Consider the following 22,207-nt stretch of genomic DNA (forward strand, 5'->3'; position numbering starts at 1 on the left):
GAATGCCCAATCATATATATATACAAAAATACCAATGATATTAAGGAGTAACTTCTAATAAACAACATTATAATCAAATGAATAAGAAAACAGCAACCACTGGATCGTTGAAAATGTTGGTGGATCAGAACTATTGGAAGGTATTAGCAAACCCAGTAGACAGATTTATATCATAGATTTTCGCCGAAATATATTTTAAAAGCGCTAAAGCAATAAGACCTTTCTCCTTCCCTTTATTGGATTTGGTAAACTTCTATGTTTTTTTTTATTTGGCTTCCAATTTCATTTTTTAATTACGACTTGTATACAATTTATTTTTTAATTTATAACTACCTTTGGTTTTAATGTGCCGATGAGATACATTACTCCTTGAAACACGGGTATAGCATACCAACTGTAATAAGCGATATTAATATAAGCGGTTTTTATTTTATAATATTACATTAACGCCAAGAAACTCCCTACGTCGAAACTTGTTTAGAGGACTTTTTGTCATGAACAATGAACTAATGGATTAATTGTTTAGAGGACTTTTGTCATGAACAATGAATTAATGGATTAATTGTTGAAATCTCTTTGTCTTTCTTTCAGCAATAACTTGAATCTCTAAGAATAAAAAAAAACAAAATGAAATAGCTTTCAAAGTTTCAAATGAATTTATTTTATTCTTTACAACGTATTTTCACTATGACTGTTTTCGAGATACAGCCTTGATTTATTTGAAGTCTCCATTTATAATCATGTGAATATACATGGACAGCATGGGGTTTTATCTATCCACAGTAGTATCTATTTAAAATGTACATAAGTTTTTACAAATTTAAATAGATTTGACAAATATCCTCCCCTTTTCAGATGTGACTTGTCATAGAATATGTTGTTTATCCTCATACAAGCTAATAGCTCGAAATCACATTTGCACACACCCCTCCAACAAGCATCATCTTCGGCATCTGAAAATTACAAGTTCGACAGTTTATAAATTTGAAGAGTCCTTACGTATTCGCTATGCAGATCTCTAGTTTATATTTTTAAACTATACCTTTATCATGTGTTGACAATAATGGGAAAATGATTTAGCAAATAACCCATTATGAACAGGATTTCCGAAGTCAGCTTAAAGATATAAATAAAATGTCATTGTTGCCTTAACAAATTTATTTGTACCTACCACAGGTCAGCTCATATGTGTCAGTTTTTATTCCTAATTTGTACATATCAGTCACTCCTGGACAGCCGTAGGTAATAGACATCTCATTGTAACAAAGGTCATGAAGACGACAACAGCTTCAAAGAAAAAGGAGCAGTTATTGGAAACATTGTGTCAAGTTGTCTTACAAAATTTCGGTAATTACATGTAGCACGTTTCCAATCATCCACAAGGATATACACTTTGCTCAGTTCTTAAGACCTTTTTAAATGAACACTCGAAATCAAAATCATCAACGATAAAAAAAATCCACTGTTTGAGATATTAAATATAATTTTAAATCAACATTTAAATATATTCAAAAATGAAATACAGCTTGATCTACGTAATTTAATTCATTTATGAATAAGGGAAGGAGTATGCAGAATTTTTGTTAGTGATTATGATCATGAATTGTACATACTTGTCTATAGGATCAACAACTGGACCACTACCACCCAATCCACAATAATTTCCATATCCCAAATAATCTTTCATTGGATGCCCAACCACTGTGTCAACTAACGTATTGGTAACTTTATAGTGCCTGTAGGCACCAATAAATGAGGCAAGTATAGTCCCTAAAATATAAAATATAAACTGCTATTAACTGTATGAAATATTAAGTAGCATGCATGATTCATGGCTTGAAAGCCTACATATTTTTATTTTTCATATTTTGGTTAATATTGTCATAGTAAACTGAAAGTAGCACGTGGTTTTTTTTTTCATATAATCCTTGTTCGTAGAAGATAAATATTATATAGAATGTACTGTAGAATTCAACATTAAGGGGCCCCGTGCAGGTCCGGGTGACAAAAGAATAGGCCTGCAGCAGCGCTAAGCTTGTCATAAAAGGCGACTAAATAGTGCTCAGAAACCTAGCCAGGGGCTAGGCGCCCTACCCACAGAGCAACTGGGATGTGTGCCCCAGGTGGTGGAATGGGGTAACCCTGGTGTGTTACATGTTGGGGTTGTCAGGCTATAATACAGAAAACCTGACCGCAAACCATAGTGGTGCACCGTGTTGGGAAAGATGCCACGTTCCTCGTGTGTTAAAGAACCCTGCTATGGTATTCGATAGGAGTAGGAACCTTTGCGCTCCGCGGCAGAAGGCTAAATTACCCGACCCTACCCATCCCCCTTTTTGTGGCAATCAAAATTTGTCGACCCTATCATCCTTGTGTCCCATCCATTTTATTTCATTTCATCATCATCATTTCGTGTTCATTTTATCATCCCTTTCATGTTCATCGCCTGAATATAGCTGAAACATTTCTGCTCGGGGGTTAAACCCCAACAATCAATCAATCAATCGACATTAAGGGAGATAACTCAGTTAATGTCACTAAAATACAATAGAAACTGTTGGATTTTCAATTTAAAAAAAACTGCTTCTTAAGTTATGTTCACACTTCTTTTATGATCAGTTGACCATTAATAACTAGTAAATTTGAATGCAATAAAGTACGATCATTGACATAACGAGAATGTATATGAACGCATTAAGGAAACATTATTTACAAAACGGCTAATAAAAACGAGAAATTAAAACAATGAAAATTCGTATGCCGTAACAGAGTAAAAGACAATTACCAAGATAAGAATATATATAAATGAACAAAACAGGGTAAACAATATTTGATAACATTAAAATACACATGAACATGACGAAGTAAATTCTTGACGACACAAGAATAAATATGAATGTAACAGAGTAACACCATTGACAAGAACACATGCACACATAAGATGGGAGGAAAATATAGCAATACTAGAATAAATATGACCATAACTAAGAAAAAATTCATTAATAAATGAGAATACATATGAACGTAATAGAAATTTGCATTAGCCATATGCAAAGTTTAACAACTATTCGTACTGCAATAAAGGCATGTATTCACCCATTATACAAACTATCAATGGGAGATAATTGTTTATGTATTTTACTTGATTCATTTCTAAATTGCATTCAATTAAGAGGTGTATGCTTTGTTTACTATTGTTTTTACAATAGGTAACACCACTAACTGTATGTATGTACAATATACAAAACTTGACAGTACTGAAATATAGTAACGATTCCATTGAAAGCCAAATACAAAACCTCTTTTATAACCTGTGGATACCCTTGTCAATATTGATAAGAATACATATAGAATGTAACTGTAATGATTTAGTGCAAAAACTCTTGAGTGATATCTTAAGTTATCACCTGTCTGTTTTTAATGCTTTGTTGTTGTATATTAATATTACTTTTTGTTTAATCTATTAATAAGGCGACAACTATATAATCAAATGAGAAAACAGTTCAACAAATGGCCAAAACCTTTTGATGAATTCTAAATATCACTTGATCGAATAACATATTTTATTTCTTTAACCTGTTTAAAGTGGGGTGCAGATTTTAAATAACCGATTACGTACACTTGACACATTTGGTTTTAGCAGATAAAAAAGAGTTTATAAGTATGAATGTAGTAGATCTATTTAAAAATAATGAGAAAGAAAATAAGCAGTAATTAGATGCACTGTCACTTAACGAATATTAATTCTTGAATTATTATTTTCAGCAATATTTCTATAAAGGTCTAGTTTATGATATCATTAATATTAAATTGCATTCTTCGTATCGAGTATGGGAAATAGAAGTATAAAGAGTTGAAAATGATAGGTTATAATGCTAGTGTATACTGATAATGATCGTGAGGATTTCCAGAAGATCTTTCGAACTTTTTAGGATCTACATTGAATCAATACCACTATGGGAGTAACATGTATCATGGTCAGATTGGAGACCCTCTGCGACAGCTGTGAGTATAGAAGTTTTGAAAGAGGTTTGGTGATACATTTTGCAGATCCAGCTATGTAGTGTTGTTTGTAATTATTCTTGTGGAGTATAGGTCTCATTACTGCTATTATTTTCTACGTCTACCACTGATAATAAACATTGAATCTAGTACATTTTGCAGACAGACACAATGTTGTTTTTTGGGGCCTTAACTGAAGGTAAGACCACATATTATCATGTATAGTAGACAATATTATTCTACATCTGGGACTTTGAAAACTCATGTAGCACAGACACTCGTTGACCTACTCAAAACTTTCATACGTTTCATAATTAAAGACCTCACAGCCTTAACCCACTCTGACAGAGAATCAATGTCTTCTTGTTCCCGTTTTATCCATTTTCTTGTGTACACCTTCACGGCATCCATAGAAATTTCAAAATCATAATTCCAATTTATGAAGCATAGTTCGCGGTACTTTGGACCTTTAGAAAGGACCTTACGGAGAGTTTCGTTTTAGATGATGTTTAAATCTCCCGTAATTACGTAACCAGAAGGACCCTATTTGAATGGAAAGATTTTGAAAGAACAGTCAGGTGGTTTAGCCTTGAAGTCCTGCAATAGCCTTTTATAATTGAAAATTTTCAATGCAATAGGTAAAGTATAGCAATATGAAATAATCGGTATTGATTTGTCTTTGAAATAAAGGGAGAATTTTGTTCGTGACGTTTTGGTGATGCAGGATGTTGGCCAAATTAATTGCATCTATACCTTTATTGACAATCGGTCGTGGAAGAAATGTTCGTCTTCATCTTGACCTTTAACACAAACTGGTTAAAAAGAGTCTGTGGAAACCAATATTCAAAATAATGGCCACAAATCCGTCACAAGTCTGTATAGTGACTCCCATTCGTTCTTGGATTTTTGTCAAATAAATTCCACTTCTTTTGATGTTGTCATTGCACCCATAATGTATTGCATTACGTAGTCTGCGTATCCAGTATTCCCCTACGATAGCTTTTACTAAGAACAGAACTATTCGCTGGATGGTACATTTTCAAAGAATAACAATTATCATAGTAAGGATTGGATAATTCTAATAATTCAAATGTTCATTTCGGGAATTTGATGGTATCGATTCCCGAACGATACCCGCACATTCGTTTGTTTAATCGTTCTTGTGTTTCACCAACATGTACTAGCCTGATTTATTGTTCCTCGATTTCCAACTTAAGTCATCATAACTTCATGTGTGAAAAGTTTTGTTCGTAAGGGTACTAGTGAGGAAAGAGTCGCTTATTAAAATGTTGCATGTTTTACAATTTTTAATTCAGCATTTTGATATAGTACAATGTGGTTCGAAATGTATAACTATCGTATCGTGTTGTCAAGCGCATCTTTCGTCATGTCATTTGTAAACTATATTATTGAAGCTTCAATAATTCTTAATGAAAAAGCAATAATATATCATTAAAAAATGAATTAATGTTGTAAACGTAATGTTTCATTATAAATTTCTTAAAAATGTATTAAAAATATTTCATAGGATTTCTTTATGTTCCCATTCGTGCAGACTCACTTACCAGAGCATGATAGGAGTATTACCGCCACTTTAAGAATGGTTTTCATTCTGAAAATAAAACACCATTTTATATGCCTCAAAGGTCCTTTATATAATTCATACTTATAACCTTTAATAAAATATAGATGTTGCAACACTTTAACACAATCTCAACGTGAACCATAATTTCGTATGTAGTAAAATTCTAAATCCCTCATTTTGGATTTTTAGGCTTTGCTAAAATATTTTGTAAAAAACAAACTGTTAGCATTTCAACGATTTTCAAAGCGGCTTCTGCAAATGCTACTGGTACAAGGTTACTTTGTTGGCCACGGATGAAGGCTGTCACAACGGTCTGAATGGACAATATGGAATATTGTTCGCCATATTCAAAAGATACTCTTCTTCCTTCATCGAACCCAATGAGCAGCATGGATAATGTCTAGCAAGAAGAAAACGCGTTTACATAAGTAAACCTTTTTAGCCTTATTTTTACTTTTTTCGTTGTTCGCATTTCTGTGTGTAGTCAATTTGTATTGTTGTGGCTTGTTTTCATTTCATTGTCCTCTTGGACTTTGAGCATAGTTTTGTTAATTTTTGTCTCCTCGTCTGTTTGCTTCTTCCGTAAAGCTATTTCTTTGCATTTTGTAAAATAGATTATCGGTAATAGGAGTCGTTGAAAAGGTAATACATTACTCCAATCGAACGATTTAAAAAAAACACACAGAGAGAATAACATTGAACAATACTCAAACGTTATTGTAAATATTTAGATGGTTCGGAGTGTATAACCTGTTGTGGACTTGATGCATCATTTCACAAATAGTTTATAACAGCCTACGGCCAGAATATTGATATTAGATTACATAAGTTTTAAAAGATTAATATGTTTTATATCCTCAGATATCTTTTTAAAGATTCCGTCCGATCTTGTATGGATTGTAGTACTGTGATATAATTTATTCTTGGGTACCTACTTTTGTGGTTTAAGAAAAAAAACTTCAGTTCGTATATTCTTGGATTTATGGAATTGATAACATAAGCATATAAATTTAAGGACAATTTCTCTTTCGTTGGGAACCAAATTTCGAGGTTTACGATTCCAAGAAAACCGCGAAAATTGGCTGGACATGGTTTGTACTAAAAGCGAACAGGGTATTTCAGCAACCGTCCACTTCATATACTTGTAATATTTCACCTTCTAAAGAATACAAATTATTAAGTATGTTAAAATGGATTGGTCATATTTTTGTGCGCGGCCATACTGGTTTCATTGTTTTCATTCATTAATGACTGTCAATCTTAGCGAAAGAGTAATCAGGGGAACCAAGATTCTAGCGGAAATCACAAGAATGTAATCCAGGGACAAAACCAAGAATGGAAAACAGACAAGCACAAAAAAGATCATAAAATAAATAACAAGGAAAATAGACAAACATAACAAAGAACATAAAATATATACAGTGACAAAGGTAATGAGTAACTCGGACTCCACTGAAAACTGGGAGCATGGACTAGGGAACCCGTAGGGTAAGCCTTCTTTGATTTTCTAGAAACACCCACCGAATTGCTCATAAAAAGTCATGTCGTGGGTAGACGAAAAAGAAAAGGAAAACTGTGACACGTTGAATAAATCAGTTTTCGAGCATTTATTCCAAAATGATCTCTGATTTCTACTTCTGACTAAAATTGTGCTAAATCCAGAACTAAATTGTGTAAAGTAAAATCAAAATCTCAATATACTGCCATCTGATATTTTACACCCCTTGTTGATTTTACGTTTCATAGTACATGCAATGTGTGAATGATGTTTTTTTTTTGCGGTTAAAAATCTACTTTCCGATGTCTTCTGATTCAATGATTCAATGATAATAAGTAAGAAACTACTCTAATTTATTTGGACACCTACAAAGTATAATTAAACATTTCTGACTTCAGCAGTGTTAACAGAACATGAATAATTGTACACCCTCTAGACATATGCACGTGTAACTAAAGGTGAATAACTTGGTTAATGATAAATGAAGTTACCAGAAGAAAAAAGAGTTACTAGTACAGGTTAGCAAAAACTTACGTACTGCATTTAAGGCTATACACTTCCCAAAATCATCAATTAATGAATAGCTTCAAAGGTATCTTGTAACTTATATATTTACATCTTAGATTATGTGGTAACATTACAACTTAACCCTACGATGGACAAGTTTTTCCCCAAGGGCACATGATATTTGGTTCTTTGAATGTATATGCTATGTTTATATGGATTTCTATGCGTATGAATATAACAAAATCAAAACTACATACATAGAAAAAAAAAGAGTAGACATGGTGATGCGTAACAAATGCTACAGTATAGAATCTAAAAAAACAAAATAATAAATAATTACAGAGATTACCGTAAGGTCTTCTACAAGTGTAAACAAACTTTTAAATAAGCTCTGAAAGATCCCAATATCTATATGTAATGCAAAATCAAGTTGCTTAATAATAGAAACATCGGCCCTCTATTAACTGTCAAAAAACATCAAAACCATCGAAAACAGTTCTTATTTGATATACACTCAGATGAATAGTTGCTGATTTCAATACATTAAGAAAAAGTTTCTTTTATTTCCTAAAGTTTTCCCATAGTAAAGCCATGGACGTTTATCATAGCAGTGTGTATAGTATGAATTATTTCTTGTGTTCTATCGTTTTTTTCCTTTTATAGACATCGGTTTCAATTTATGTTAACTCACATATCATTTGCTAAACATATTTCTCCTAAACTTAGTTCATGTGATTTCACTGTTATTCTTTGTGCATTTACAAACAAGATTAAATCAAGTTGTGTCCTATTGAATTACTCCTACTGTATGCGATAACACGTTATCTCTAGTTGAATACACTAATATAGAATATATAAATACTTGGCAAGTTATAGATAAAAGGTTGTTGTTGTTCTGTCAGTGCGGTACATATGGAAGGGAGACGTTATTATGAATATATTGTAGTGGGCTGTGGAGGTATTGGGAGTGGCACAGTGTATTGGCTGTCCAAAAGGGCAGGCATAGGTATATTGTTTCTTTCACATGACGTTTCGTTTGTATTTATGTATTTATAGCTAGTTGTAATTTAAGTTGAAAGGTAACAAGATATGTATTCTAGGACAAATAAATGACAATTAAAAATGCCTCATGTTAAAGGACAAATTAGAGTTCTAAGAAAATTTAAAGTATGTACACGTGGAATATTATGGTAAATCCATTAGCGCCATGAGAAACGATTTTTTCTCCGTGCCTTTTCTTCTTTCGTTTACCCTGGACGAGACGTTTAATGAACAACTCGATTGGTGTTTCTAGTAATCTTGAAAAAGCAGAGGAAGCTAACCCTACCGGTGCATCTGGTCCATGCTCCTAGTTTTTAGTGGAGTTCGAGTTGCTCATTTACTTTTTTTACTTTGTTCATATCATTTTGGTTACTTTATGTTCTTTGTTGCATTGTGTATGTCTATTTTCCGTGTCTGGTATTTGTCCATGGATTACATTCTTTTGATTTCTTCTAGAATCTTGGTTCTCTTGGTTACTCTTTTTAGTTTCCAATACATTATCTCCTTGAATCAGTAGTAAATACGTGCATTTACTCATTTAATATATTTACTGTAACATATATAACACGCAACCAGCAGATTTACTCTTTGCCAGAACCTTTTCACAGAACAAATAAATTGTATGTTATTAAAAAAAAAATCATATTCAAATTTAAAAATAAGAAGTTACTCCTATGAAGCCGAGTGATTTCTTTAAACTATTTCAATTTGATAATGCTCTAGTACGCTAAATATTCTTACTATCCATAACGATCCCCTATAGTAATATACTTGATGATTATAAATCATTTTATTAGCTTAAATATGAAATAGGAGACGTGGCATGACTGAATGAGAGAGTGATCCACCAAAAGCTAATCAATGAAACAATTTCAACTTTATTGAAATTTATGCAAAAAACTTGTATCGGATCTTTTTCTACAATTATATAATAAGAACAATAGCACGAAGATTAACAGTCTACATTACACTAGACATGCATTGACAGGAAATACTAAACAGATGGATAGCTTCGGCGTGGTAAACTAATAAATACTCTTTTTTACGCTAGGAATTTTGTTAAATACATTGTTTTCTTTTATACGCATTACTTAAATAAATGTTTTGGTATTTTTTCCTAGATGTACTTGGACTTGAACAATTCAAACTTGGTCATGATCATGGAGGTTCACAAGATCATTCAAGGATAATGTAAGTGTTTTATCTTAATTACTTTATTTTAATTGTTTTGTTCTAATTGTTTTTTTTTTATATTTTGATACGCTATGTTTTGTTTTCTTGATGTTTAATTTTGTTTCTTGTTTTACTAGTTGTGCGTTGTGTCTTTTTTAATTCTTGTTTATTTGTGTTGTAGAGACTTCATATTTAATTTTTAGATGTACGAAAAAAAATAATTTAAAGTTTTCTTTTGTTTTTGTTTTTGTATGTTTGTTTGTTATTTGTGTTTTTTTGTTTTTTTTTTTATTTGTGTTTTTTTGTGTTTTTTTTTTTTTTTTTTTTTTTGTCCTCAATATAGTGCAATCAACAGTTGGTTAAGTATAATGAACTTAAATACACAGTTTTGATTACTATCGTAAACAAAATTAAATCAATGCTTAATCTACCTTTTCCAGTCGGTTGGCCTATCATGATAACCGCTATACAAAATTGACACCTGAAACCTATACAGCGTAAGTAAACGTTATGTTTCAATATAAGTTACAACAACATAAGTGCTATAAGTCTTTTTTAGGTTTCATAAAAAAAAATCTCAACTTGAGAATTTCATCAAATCAGCAAATTTCATCACATTTTGAGGACATCCTCAAACATCAGTTTCATCAATTATATAAATTGAGGATGCGTTTGATGCCTCCTCAACGATTCGCAGGAAAATATAGCCATACGACGATTCCGAGATGTGCTCAATCTAATGAGAAGAAATGGAGAAAAGGGAGAGTTTTCACCCCCATATAAGATAGGTTCAAACCAAGCCTTGACGCCCTTGATGCAGGTCCTGGTGGCATTGGATTTCTAGGAAAGATTATCTTACCGGTGCACCTGATCAATGTCTACGGTCTTACTTGCCTGATTTGCCATATAAGCTAGGGCTGTGGGACGAGCTCTAGCGATGATTAAAAGCAAATTTCAGTAAGCACATAACACCTTACTATTGCGTAATCAACAATGAACACGTACTTGTTATTCATGAAAATGTAAGAGAGTACAACGCATACATATAAAAGAAATCATAAGATACTTGACAAAACTTTATTTCATTTGAAACATCTGAAATATTTCATTACACTAAATTTCTCACATGAGGCATTTGGTACAAAGATAAAAAATTTAACAGAAACAATACATATACATGCATGATAATAACTTAATAATGTGAAAGGTAAATATCAATTGCAAACTGACGTGATAACTTTACAGAATTTAGATAATTCTACAAGAACATGTTTATCTTTACTGTTCATTAGACTTTTCAAACTCAAGAAATTTTTACTCTACATATGTCAATAAGTAAATAATTCTGACGTTCAACAACAAAGAAATTACAGATAAATATATAATGAGACTCGTCAAATAGTTCAAGGTACATAAATCATAGATACTTTCTCATCTTTTTATTCTTAAAAATTTACCGCATTCAATAGGCAATCTATGGCTACAACATCTAAATTAACATAATTGTATTCCTAAATCAAAAGGCAATATTGTTAGGTAGTCTTCAAAACCCAACCCAGACTTGCATAATTAAAATATTTAAATGAATTGAATATCTGAACCTTCCAATCATTTATAAATAAAATTGCGGTAATACTGTCAGACAATTTTTGACAAACACAATTCGATCTTTAGAATTACAAACATCACTAGAATCAAGCATTATCAACATTTCATACAGTGCACGAGAATTATATCCTTTTGACCAGTATTAATGCGTTTCCAAAACCCTGCCATTCTGGCCTTAATATGAACATACAGAGATGTTCTACCAAGTTCACAAAATACAATGAAATTACGTGTATTTTTTCAACTCTCATAATATATTAACAACATTATTATTTTCGTAACCCCAAATTTCAGCACTATGTAATATGGGAGCAACCATAGCATCATAAAGTTGAAATAATATATCTATATGTAAGTAAAATTTTCTAGCTTTACGTTATACGTAAAACCTCGCTATTCTTGGCTTTTGCATAAGTCTAGATTTCAAATTCAAAATATGGTCAACAGTACCATGCCCTTTCCTGAAACCTGTCAGTTCTTGACATAATAATCCTAGCCTTCCTAAAGAGTTGGACAATATATTATTTCAAAATGAATGTAAATAATTTACCATTCAGTATTGTAAAAACTCTATAATTATCCACATTAGCTGGGTCATCTTTCTTTTTATAAACAAGGCGATTAAAACGTTTTGACCAAGACTCTGGTATAATGCCACTTTCAAATACAATATTAAATATTTTTTTTAAAAAGACATACATAAATTTACAAGCTAAATGTTTCAAAAATTCATTTAGCATCATATCATTACTGCATGCTTTGTTTTTTTTCAAAGATTTTATAGCAGTTTTAACTTCTTGTTCATAAGTTGTCTGATTAATTACAGTATTCTACTCAGTAATATTTTCTGGCAATACAACATCAATATAATTTTTAACATTATTCAATATTTTGAAATGCTTATAAAGACATCAAGAGTCACATTTTTACTTTTTTATTCAATAATGACCAATAGGACTTAGAATCAGTGGTACGCAGACCAAGCAATTTGCTAACAAATGCTTTCTGAGACTCGTTAAATTGAATGTTTTCTTATACTCTATGTTTTACAAACCAAATCATCTTAATTCTCAAAAGAAAGTACTCTTTATGATATTTTTAGACCTACGATAGCTTCTATGATTCAAATAACAATCACTATTGAAATACTTTTTACAATGTAACAATCTAATTTTACAATTCTTTTGTGCTTTGCAAACATCAAGTCTAAAAAACATAAGCATTTACAGCAGCATTTTTAATTATTTATAGAAAAGCAGAGAAGGCTTACCCTACCGGTGCACCGGGTCCATCCCTGGTCTTTGTCCCTGGATTACATTCGTTTGATTTCTGCTAGGATCTTGGGTTACCTTGATTACTCTTACAATAAATAGTTCCGAACTTCTACATAATTCTGAACTTTAACATAATTCTAATACTCTTTTGCCATACTTATCAACTTAAAATTTATCTTGAGATTTTCTTATAATAGATACTCCACATTCATCCAGAATATGCAAAATATTGACAGACTCTTACTCAGCATTTAGAACATTGTAATAGTCTAGAATATTATTATCAATAGTACATATTCATTTATGCTACTACAATGTACATTGATATCACCAAGTAAACAAACTCGTAACTTATAACATTTTCAATTTCATTAAACATACCACTACAACTGTATATACTACTCTCAAGGTGATATAAACAACCCAAAAAAAAGTTTTAAGAAACAATAACTTCTCATCAACTGTAAACTAAAGAACACAATTACTTTGATTAGAAACCTGGTTATCAACATTAACATATGTAGATAAATTTTCTCTTACAAGTACACAAATACAGTCAGACTTGGCTACACAATTTTAATACAGAAGACAATAGCCTATAATCTTCGAGTTCAACCTAATAATACTGGTCAATCTTTGTTTAAGTGAGACAGACAATATCATAAAGGGAAATATATTTAACAAAATATAGATTGTTCACATTGAAGTCCACACATATTAAGGGCTAAAACTTTTATTTTATTGAAATACAAAAGATTTTTATGCTTATCTAGCACTTCCTCATGAATCGCTGAATCATCTGCAGACTGGTTCAAGCTTTACTTACACACTACATTTTGTACCTCCGTTTTAGAAATTCCGATCGATGCCGCATCATATACAAAATTACTCAAATATTTTTCCTCGACTGAGAAATTCCTAAAATGAATTGAGAATTTTTTTATGAAACGCTATATTAGGAAAACTACTATTTGGGTAGTAGAGCAATCGTACATAAATAGATGCAATACTTATGAAGGTAAAGAGGTGTAAATTGCATGCTTTAAGCTATCCGGAAAGATTCGGGTCCTCACAAGATTGGGTTCTCTTCCAAGCACCAACAGGCTGTTTTTCAAAAATGCAAAATTTCGCACGAACTTTAAGAAATAAAATCATGAACAAATGAGCAGAAAAAAGTCACACTTTTTATTTGGTTTTTTTTTACAATGATACCATGTCAACTTACTTTTACAGGCAGTTTTTAAGTGCCTGATATTTTAGAAAACCTGTTATTGACAATTAATTTTGGGAAGGCACCCAACATTCGTTATGAAAACTGATGTATATTTTTTATTATGTTACCATGGCTACAGATATTTTATTTATGGGTCTCCATAATGTAAGGTTTTAAAAAATATACACTTTTTACAAGAAAAACATGTTAGATTTGCTTGTTTAAGTGTCTCAATATAGCTTTATTTCCACAACTTGTCATAAAGTTATCTGCTGTGACCTATCTTTATAGTGGAACCTCAAGTTGAAATTTTTTTTATGAAACTGGAGTCTGGTTGATTTCGCAATCTATAATTTTTATTGTGGACACTTTAAAAACTATATTGACGTAGAGCTTTCTGCAAATTATTATGATAATTATAATAATTTTAAAATAAATGCATTAAATCTTCCAATATTCGGAATAACAGGTAATAGATTACTCAGGCATCACATGGCAACATGCTATACTTTAATATTGGAAATTCAAAAGAAATTAAGTTTTTTAAATGACGTACAAGATCTATCTCTTATTCAAATGATTATTATTGATAAACGTAAGAATGCAAATGCAAACAATATGTTGTATCATTTACAACAAATCACGTTTTAAAAAGCAATGTTATTTTTTAGAGTGGTAAATGCGCCCTTGTTTGCTAAGCTTCAATTTACTAATTACATATTAATATTCTTATCTTATAACATTTACTTTAAGATGGGAAGAGGTGGAAAAGGAAGCTGGTTTACAGGTTGTATTCAACACAGGAGGGGTACAGTTTGCTAAGAAGGATGAAATGTCACATGTTATTGACGCATACGCAAAGGCCATGAAGGACAATTGCATCAGGTATCAAAATGTACTAAATATGAAAATTAACATGTATTTAAAGAATTGCATGCATATTTTGCAGCACAGCTCAGGTAAAGGGAGAAACATAAAATAGTAAATGACTTTTATTATGGATTTATTCGAAAATACAAATGTCCGACCAATGGCAAATGTCCGACCAATGGCTAATTGCGATTTTGTTAGAGCAAAAGCAGATACGTAATTAAAGATTCCTATATGGAACGTTTGTAACACGGTGTTTTGTCACTGAAGTTACTTTAAATGAATTATCTTTAAACAATGCAACTGGCACCTAAGTGGTTTTAAGAGTTTATATTGTGTTTTGACTGTTAGATAAGAGTACAGAGAAACCAGTTTACGAAGAAATTGATAAGGCATATCATAACCAACAATAACGACAGGCAACACCGATAAAACTATTGAAACCACGAGATCAAAAAATAATCTGAATCGACCATTCACTGCATGATGTAACAATCATGCGAAAGTCGAAAACTAAAATAAGATGTAGTGAATCTGACCACGATAAAAATAAATGAGATTAATCAGACATCAAAATAGAGTTTGAGCCTAAAAAAGAAGTCAATACCGACCATGATTATGGTGAACGAAATGAGTAGATATACGTACGTACATGTATATTGGCTAATCATAATTGCTTTTGCTATTTAGTTTTGAACGTCTGTCTGGTTCCCAACTGAGAGCTAGATATCCACAGTTTGAAATTGATGATTCGTTTGATACAATCTACCAACCAAAAGCTGGATTGGTAGATGCTGCTATGGCAAACTCTGTACATATCCAGCTCGCAAGAGCTCATGGAGCCACCATCTTGGAAGAGTGTCCTGTACTTAAAGTGGAGAAAATGTCAGACGGAAAAATATTGGTATTACCTATTATTAAGCATTCTATTTGAAAAATCACTTTATTGGTGCTAGCATGTAAAGTGTTTTTGGTTTTTAATATTCATCATTTTTTTCAGTTAATTAGACTCGATTTCATTTACTTCATTTACATTTGATCGTAAAAATACTTTTAGAAAAAAACTTTGCGAAATGGTCTGAGATAGAACAGTTATGTATTTCATGCTGGAAAATATCACATCGATACTTCATAAACAAATGAATGAATCTTTTTGTAAACATCGTGCTATCGTGTTAGCGCCGGCTGGAAGATAAGCATTTAATTTCTTTCGCAATCTTCAAATAAGTTTTTGGCACTATGTTAATTTTCATCGCATGATTTATTGCTTTGTGATATCAAGTTCAAGATTAAATTCTGGCGGTTTAGAGCAATAGTTGATACTGGTGTATGCTTCATGCTGATTCTTTATTAGATGTACCTTAATCTAATTTTGTTAATTTTGGTTATTTTATTTACTACGTTTACATTATGATATTTAGTTGAAATAAATGATTTCACACTCATGTGAATAGTGTTTGGCACGTATCGTTGAGCTGCTTTATTGTTGCTACATTATTACTGTTGTTTACGTTATCTTCAGTTCTTATGTGAACTATATTTTGTTCAGTTCGCTGTACAGTGTATGTAGATCCTCTTTGTTAATGCGTTCACGTTCAGGCCATGTTTTGGTTTTGACGTATTTGAATTATCCCACTACTAGCTGACTCTTCGGTATTTTTGCCGGTACTTCTTGAAGAACAGCCTACATAACATACATGAACCAATGTAAAATCCAGTCAATAAAAAATCCATTATATATCGTAGTTGCAATATAAACCACATCCATGTATTGTCATCAAAAGTAATACAATAAAAAAATTACCGAACAGGTATCTCGTAATATGGCAGATCAAACGTAAAAAAAGGTTATTTCAAGTGTTAACAAAAAAAGAAACACGATCATGAATGAAAATTTGAAAATTAACATCATATTGCTTCGTAAAAATAAAGATTTTTTTTCAAATAAAAAACAATAGGATATTTATGTATCGTCTAAAAATTGAGGAACAGAGAAAGTTAACTTTAACCTTGTGTTATTCTTTTCAGTATTGTTATATATAAAACACAGATATCTTTTGCTAAAACCCTTTCCCATTATATTACAGGTTTATACACATAAGGGTGTGTTTCAGTGTCGTCGCCTCATTATAACTGCAGGTGCTTGGATAAATCACGTTTTGGGTTCAGTTGGAGTACATATACCCGTCTATGTCACACAGGAGCAAGTGACATACTTTGCTACACCAAACGTTAAGGAGTTCACAAAAGAAAAGTGAGTCGTGGACATTTATCTAACCTACGCCGCCGATGTATTACAATCATTGGTATAGTTCTTAATATATTTACGATGATAATGGTAGGTTGTTTCTCTCAAAAAATTACATCTTCATTAGATTTTTTGGTTACAGGTTTATTAAAGTGGCCATTTTCACCGATCCTCCACGAATACAAATAAATGTTATTGTAACTACATATTTATTTTTATTTGTAAAACGTTACAAGGAACATTCATCGACTAGAAATGTTCATGATTGAATTGGTATTGTATGTTTTGATAATGAGAACTGTTTTTACATTTTAAATTTGTTGGAGTACAACTGTACTACATCAGACATAAGATGTATCAACTCTTTTAAATTTACAGGTACCCAATATGGATTTACCATTCTCCAAAATATGATTTTTATGGTATGCCAAGTCATGGGAATTCGGGTAGCAAGATAGGTATTGACGCCGGAGGTCCGGTTGTTTCTGTAGAGACCAGGAGTTACATTCCAGACAAAGCAAGAGAACAAGCCTGCATTGAACATTTACAGAAAACTATTCCGAGGGTAAATAATTAATAGAAGAAGTTTATTTGTAATACTCAAGTTACTCAACATGATACACACGAGCAGGAGTGGGGGATGCATCCATAAAAAGTATTCATAGGAAATCAGAACAAAAGAAGTAAATCAGACAAAGATTTGGGTGGAATCCTGTAGTTTATATAAAGTAAAAAGGTGTTTTAAAATAGAAATTTGATTTAAGAAGTCGATTAGTCATACATTTGACCAGATTACAAGAGGGCGTTAAAAATCAAGAATTTAACGTATATTGTGAGAAGATAAGAAGGATGACAAATTTTGAAAATTAAGGTATTATATCAGATGAGTTGCGTGAAAACGACATCGAATATTTATCAGCTGCCAGAGTACCGACATAAATCAAAGGGGTATAATAAACTTTATAACTCTTCAAGATACACAACACAAGTTGCGTTCGAAGCCATTTGAAATTTCAAAGAAAAAGTAAAACATCACACTTTACGTTTAAAATATAAAAGAGAATACCGATTCAAATTGTTCGTATGCAATTTGCCCCGAATGTTAAAACATGTTTAGAGGTATCTACAGTTAGTAAAATAATATCCATCTCTTTTTCAGTCTCTTGGACCATTAATGTATACCAAAACATGTCTATACACAATGACACCTGACAGACACTTTGTCGTGGACGATTGTTCGAAGTATGGCTGGGATAATGTTATTGTATGTTGTGGTGCAGGGCATGCCTTCAAGTAGGTATTAAACTGAATAGGTCCTAAAAGCTTGCTCCTAAAAAGAAATAAATAGACCTGGTTACTTATGTTTTCTTGGTACCTCTAAAAATTGTCATTTTGTCGTGTCTTTGAAAACAAATCAATTTCTTGTTAAAACTAATCAGAGGTGTTTTGGTGTTCGATTTACGATAAAAATATTTGAAAATCCATCAATAAGTTTTCAAGTAGAATATCAGTATATATGATTAGATTGAATGATTAGATACATGGGAAAATGATACATTGTGCCATCGGTGATTTAAGTTGGACGTTTTATTTTTAAGATTTGCTAGTCTCCTTGGTAAAATACTAACCGAAATGGCCGTTGATGGTAAGACGAGGTATGACATATCAAAGTTTAATATTGACCGAGAGGCATTAACGAACCCAGACTGGAAACCAACGCTGTACATGGGAACAGGAGGGAAAGTTCCAACGGGCCAATCTAATAATTCCAAATTGTGACATTAAGTGTTCAGTATTTTATATATTATTTCATGCATTTCTTACATTTCCTGTTGTATGTATGAAAGAAAGCGTCACTTATATACGTTTAGTGAATAAATGAAAATAAACTTAATAAAGCTGCTATCTACATAGTGGAGAAATCCATTTTTATTTCGTGTGTCTATAATAAAGTACTGGCATGTATATGAGTAATCAAGGGAACCAAGATTCTAGCGGAAATCTAAAAAATGTAATCCAGACCAAAGACCAGATATGGAAAACAAGACACACACAGCAAAATACATAAAGTAAATAAAATAATACATACAAAGGAACAAAAGTAAATGATCAACTCGGACCTAGCATGAACTAGGTGAACCGGTAGGGTTAGTGTCCTCTGCTTTTCTATAAATACCCGCGGAGTTGCTCACAACAGGCAATTCCGGGTTAGACGAAAGACGAAAGCAAAACTATGACACATTGAACAAATTGGTTCTCATGGTGCAGGTGGATACACCGTAACTATCCATATATAACCGATTCCATTCTTTGTATCGCTTTCTGTCCGGTACTTACTAGATGTGGAATTTATATCCTAACATATGCACTAACAATATTCAGTTGTTACTCCTTGAAACGTATGTACAGCAATATATATGATTGGTATCTTTGTATTCTATACGAACTTGTATACATGAAATGGTTTCCATATTGATGTAAATTACCACATGCCCACAATTAACGATACAACAATGACATTTACTACAACCGTAAACCGAAGTATACAAGGACCACACTAACTTCTAAATCAGACAATTAGTCTACAGAAAACGTAAGGATTGAAAGAATACCAAGTTGAGTGAGGCTGGTTCATTGTTTATGAAACATGAAACTTCATCATGTTGAATCACGTGTGTCTTCAACAAGTATGTTAATAGGTGAACAAGTAGAATTTTAGTACGTCAGTCTTCTTCTTTGTTACTTAGCATAATCGAGAAAATGACTGGAAAATATCCAAATGTCAGTCAATGTTTCCTTTTTAAACTTGCAAAATTGCACTTTAAAAAATAGAGGTCCATTAACTGTATTTGATTTGTTGGTGGTTATCAAGTATAGAAACAGCAATGCCCTTTGAGAGTAGTCTTTTAATTATTTGAGCTTTGTATTTTTCCATTAAAACACTAAATGAATTTAAGGCTCTATTTTTCAGTAACTAAAAGGAATGACATTTACACAAAATGGAACGATGTTGATGATAATACGTAAGCGGGATAATACTTGCGTGAGAAAATGAAACATATTTTTATTTAACATTCCGATATGACAGTCACGTATGTTTTTATTCAATTTGACCAAGAGCAGTGTACGTAAAACAGTTAACTAAAGTAACCATGTATAGCGGCTTTATAATACTACTGATACATTCTTTGCTCAACATTGTCAGGAGTGAAACATTCCAAACAGCAGTGGATTTACAGAATACACTAAAGAATATCCCAAATACGGTGCATCCCCGCCACAATCAATTTGACAACGTAAGCGTAGAAATGTCAATAATATTATCTTCTATTCAGGATTACGATGAGGTGACTGGAAAACTGGTTGTTGCAACAACTTTCTTGTTAGTTTGGAATGATCAGATCAGGCAGTGGAATATATCTGATTATGGAGATACAACAGAATCCAAGGTACCAGTAGCGAACTCATGGTTACCGAAACTTTACATCAGAAATTTAGTGGGAACGAAAACGGTTTATCTCTTCGACAACGGCCTAGACATGGCTTCATCGTTCGTATATTATAATTATACAGGAGGTGCATCATACGTAGCTAAAGGTTTGTACGAATTCTCCTGTTCAGCCGATGCTAGCTACTTTCCATATGACATTCATGACTGTGTGATCAAGTTAAACGGTATCGATTCTAATATTCATTTGCATGTCGGCGACTCGATCCAAGAACATCTCATCCCTAACAGTGAATGGTTTGTAGAGAACCTATGGGGTCAAAATCAAACATCTGCCCACGTATCTGTAATTTCATTTTATCTCACATTAAAACGGAGCGGTTTGTTTCTTACAATAAACATTGTTGTGCCAGTCATACTTTTAAGTTTCGTAAATTTGCTTGTTTTTTGCATCCCTGTGGAATCCGGTGAGAGAGCGTCACTTGCTGTTACATTACTGCTATCATTTGTCGTATTTATGCCTACGGTTGTAGTGATGCTACCATCAACCGAAAAAATCTCTTATTTTAATATATTTGTATTGATTCAGTTGCTATGCAGTGTATTAATGACGGTCTGTGCAGTGTGGAGTATATCTGTATATCACAAATGTACAGAAAACTGTACACAGGGTCTGTTAACGAAAATTGTGCTTTTTATTGGTTATAAGTTGAGGAGATGTCGTAGGTGTAATAGAACGGTCGGGACTGAAATGAATGAAAAAACAGTAAAAGTAACAAATACAAATCCTGATGATAATGTTTTAAATAATAGTCCAAAAAATGATTCCGAATGGTCGACTCGAAATACGCGGGAATGGAATACCGAAGCTAACATAAAATATTCTTTTGTGGCATTTGACGATATTTGTTTTAAGATATTTTCGGTCATTCTGATAATGAATCTCCTGACATGTGGAATAATAATTGCATTCCGAAAGTGACACTTTTCCTTTTAACACTCTCTAGTGCTATTGTGGATACTTAAATTTTGCCCCGGTTATACTTCTATGTATTGTAATGCCATTTGTTGAATTCGAATTAACATTTCATTTAGTATTTTTAGAGAATGTTGTCATTTTTAACAGTTAGAATCATAAAATAATTAATAACAATAATACAATAATTAAAAGCTGAAGATGACAAAGTACTCTTTGAAACACGTGTACATCCTATGGAGACACTACCTACAGCGAGTGGTTTAAATCTAAAAGTTAACTACCGATAGTGGAGATTTCTTGTAATCCCAGGGAGTATTGGAGGAGAATCTGTTTCTTCCATGAAATCTGTAGACAACTCGAAAACGTAAAATGACGGGAAAACTATCGCCGAAATTGAATCACTGCCCGGTGGTTAAAAAGGCAAGTGCATTTTAATCACCGGCTAACAGTGGGAGAAAATATGTACAAATTGTTAATTTGTTTACTTTCTTTTCCATTTTTCTCTCCTAATTCTCAAGTTTTGTTTCGATGTCATACCTACGGGGTATAAAACATCATTATTAGTAATATTCTGTAGAACAAAATTTTATATTTGTGACACAATATCTTTAGCATTTTACACATTTCAGATACTTATGTTATCGAAATTCGTCAAAGGTGGACTGTGCGTCTTAAAACTTCCTTTTGAAGAATAGAGTATCTATATATTTACAGTCAATACTTTCTTTTTACTATCGTAATTGACCAATCGAACAGACCCT

At 32.2% G+C, this 22,207-nt stretch overlaps 2 protein-coding genes across 3 annotated transcripts; one reads left to right on the forward strand and one right to left on the reverse strand.

Moving 5' to 3' along the window:
* Positions 1-686: 686 nt before the first annotated feature.
* LOC148616119 (acidic phospholipase A2 E-like) lies at positions 687-8,402 on the reverse strand. The gene is made up of 5 exons (XM_088582819.1): positions 8,284-8,402; positions 5,568-5,614; positions 1,614-1,770; positions 1,172-1,287; positions 687-953 (listed from the first exon to the last, which is right to left on the reverse strand). Exons 2-5 carry the CDS (start codon positions 5,611-5,613, stop codon positions 790-792), a joined length of 483 nt encoding a protein of 160 aa, XP_088438945.1. The 5' UTR covers position 5,614; positions 8,284-8,402; the 3' UTR covers positions 687-789.
* A 37-nt stretch (positions 8,403-8,439) lies between these two features.
* LOC148616120 (uncharacterized) lies at positions 8,440-18,945 on the forward strand. 2 transcript variants are annotated; one of them, XM_088582820.1, is made up of 9 exons: positions 8,441-8,598; positions 9,755-9,824; positions 10,247-10,303; positions 14,655-14,786; positions 15,462-15,675; positions 16,859-17,025; positions 17,398-17,584; positions 18,179-18,312; positions 18,618-18,945. In XM_088582820.1, the coding sequence occupies exons 1-9, from the start codon at positions 8,505-8,507 to the stop codon at positions 18,796-18,798; spliced, it is 1,236 nt and encodes a 411-aa protein (XP_088438946.1). In that variant the 5' UTR covers positions 8,441-8,504; the 3' UTR covers positions 18,799-18,945. The 2 variants fall into 2 exon arrangements, with proteins under 2 accessions (XP_088438947.1, XP_088438946.1); XM_088582821.1 differs by lacking the exon at positions 10,247-10,303 and having other exon boundaries at positions 8,440-8,598.
* Positions 18,946-22,207: the final 3,262 nt, after the last annotated feature.

This window comes from Perna viridis, chromosome 5 (genome assembly GCF_037379345.1).
Source record: "Perna viridis isolate PV_CMFRI_1.1 ecotype Kerala chromosome 5, ASM3737934v1, whole genome shotgun sequence".
Lineage (NCBI taxonomy): Eukaryota > Metazoa > Mollusca > Bivalvia > Mytilida > Mytilidae > Perna > Perna viridis.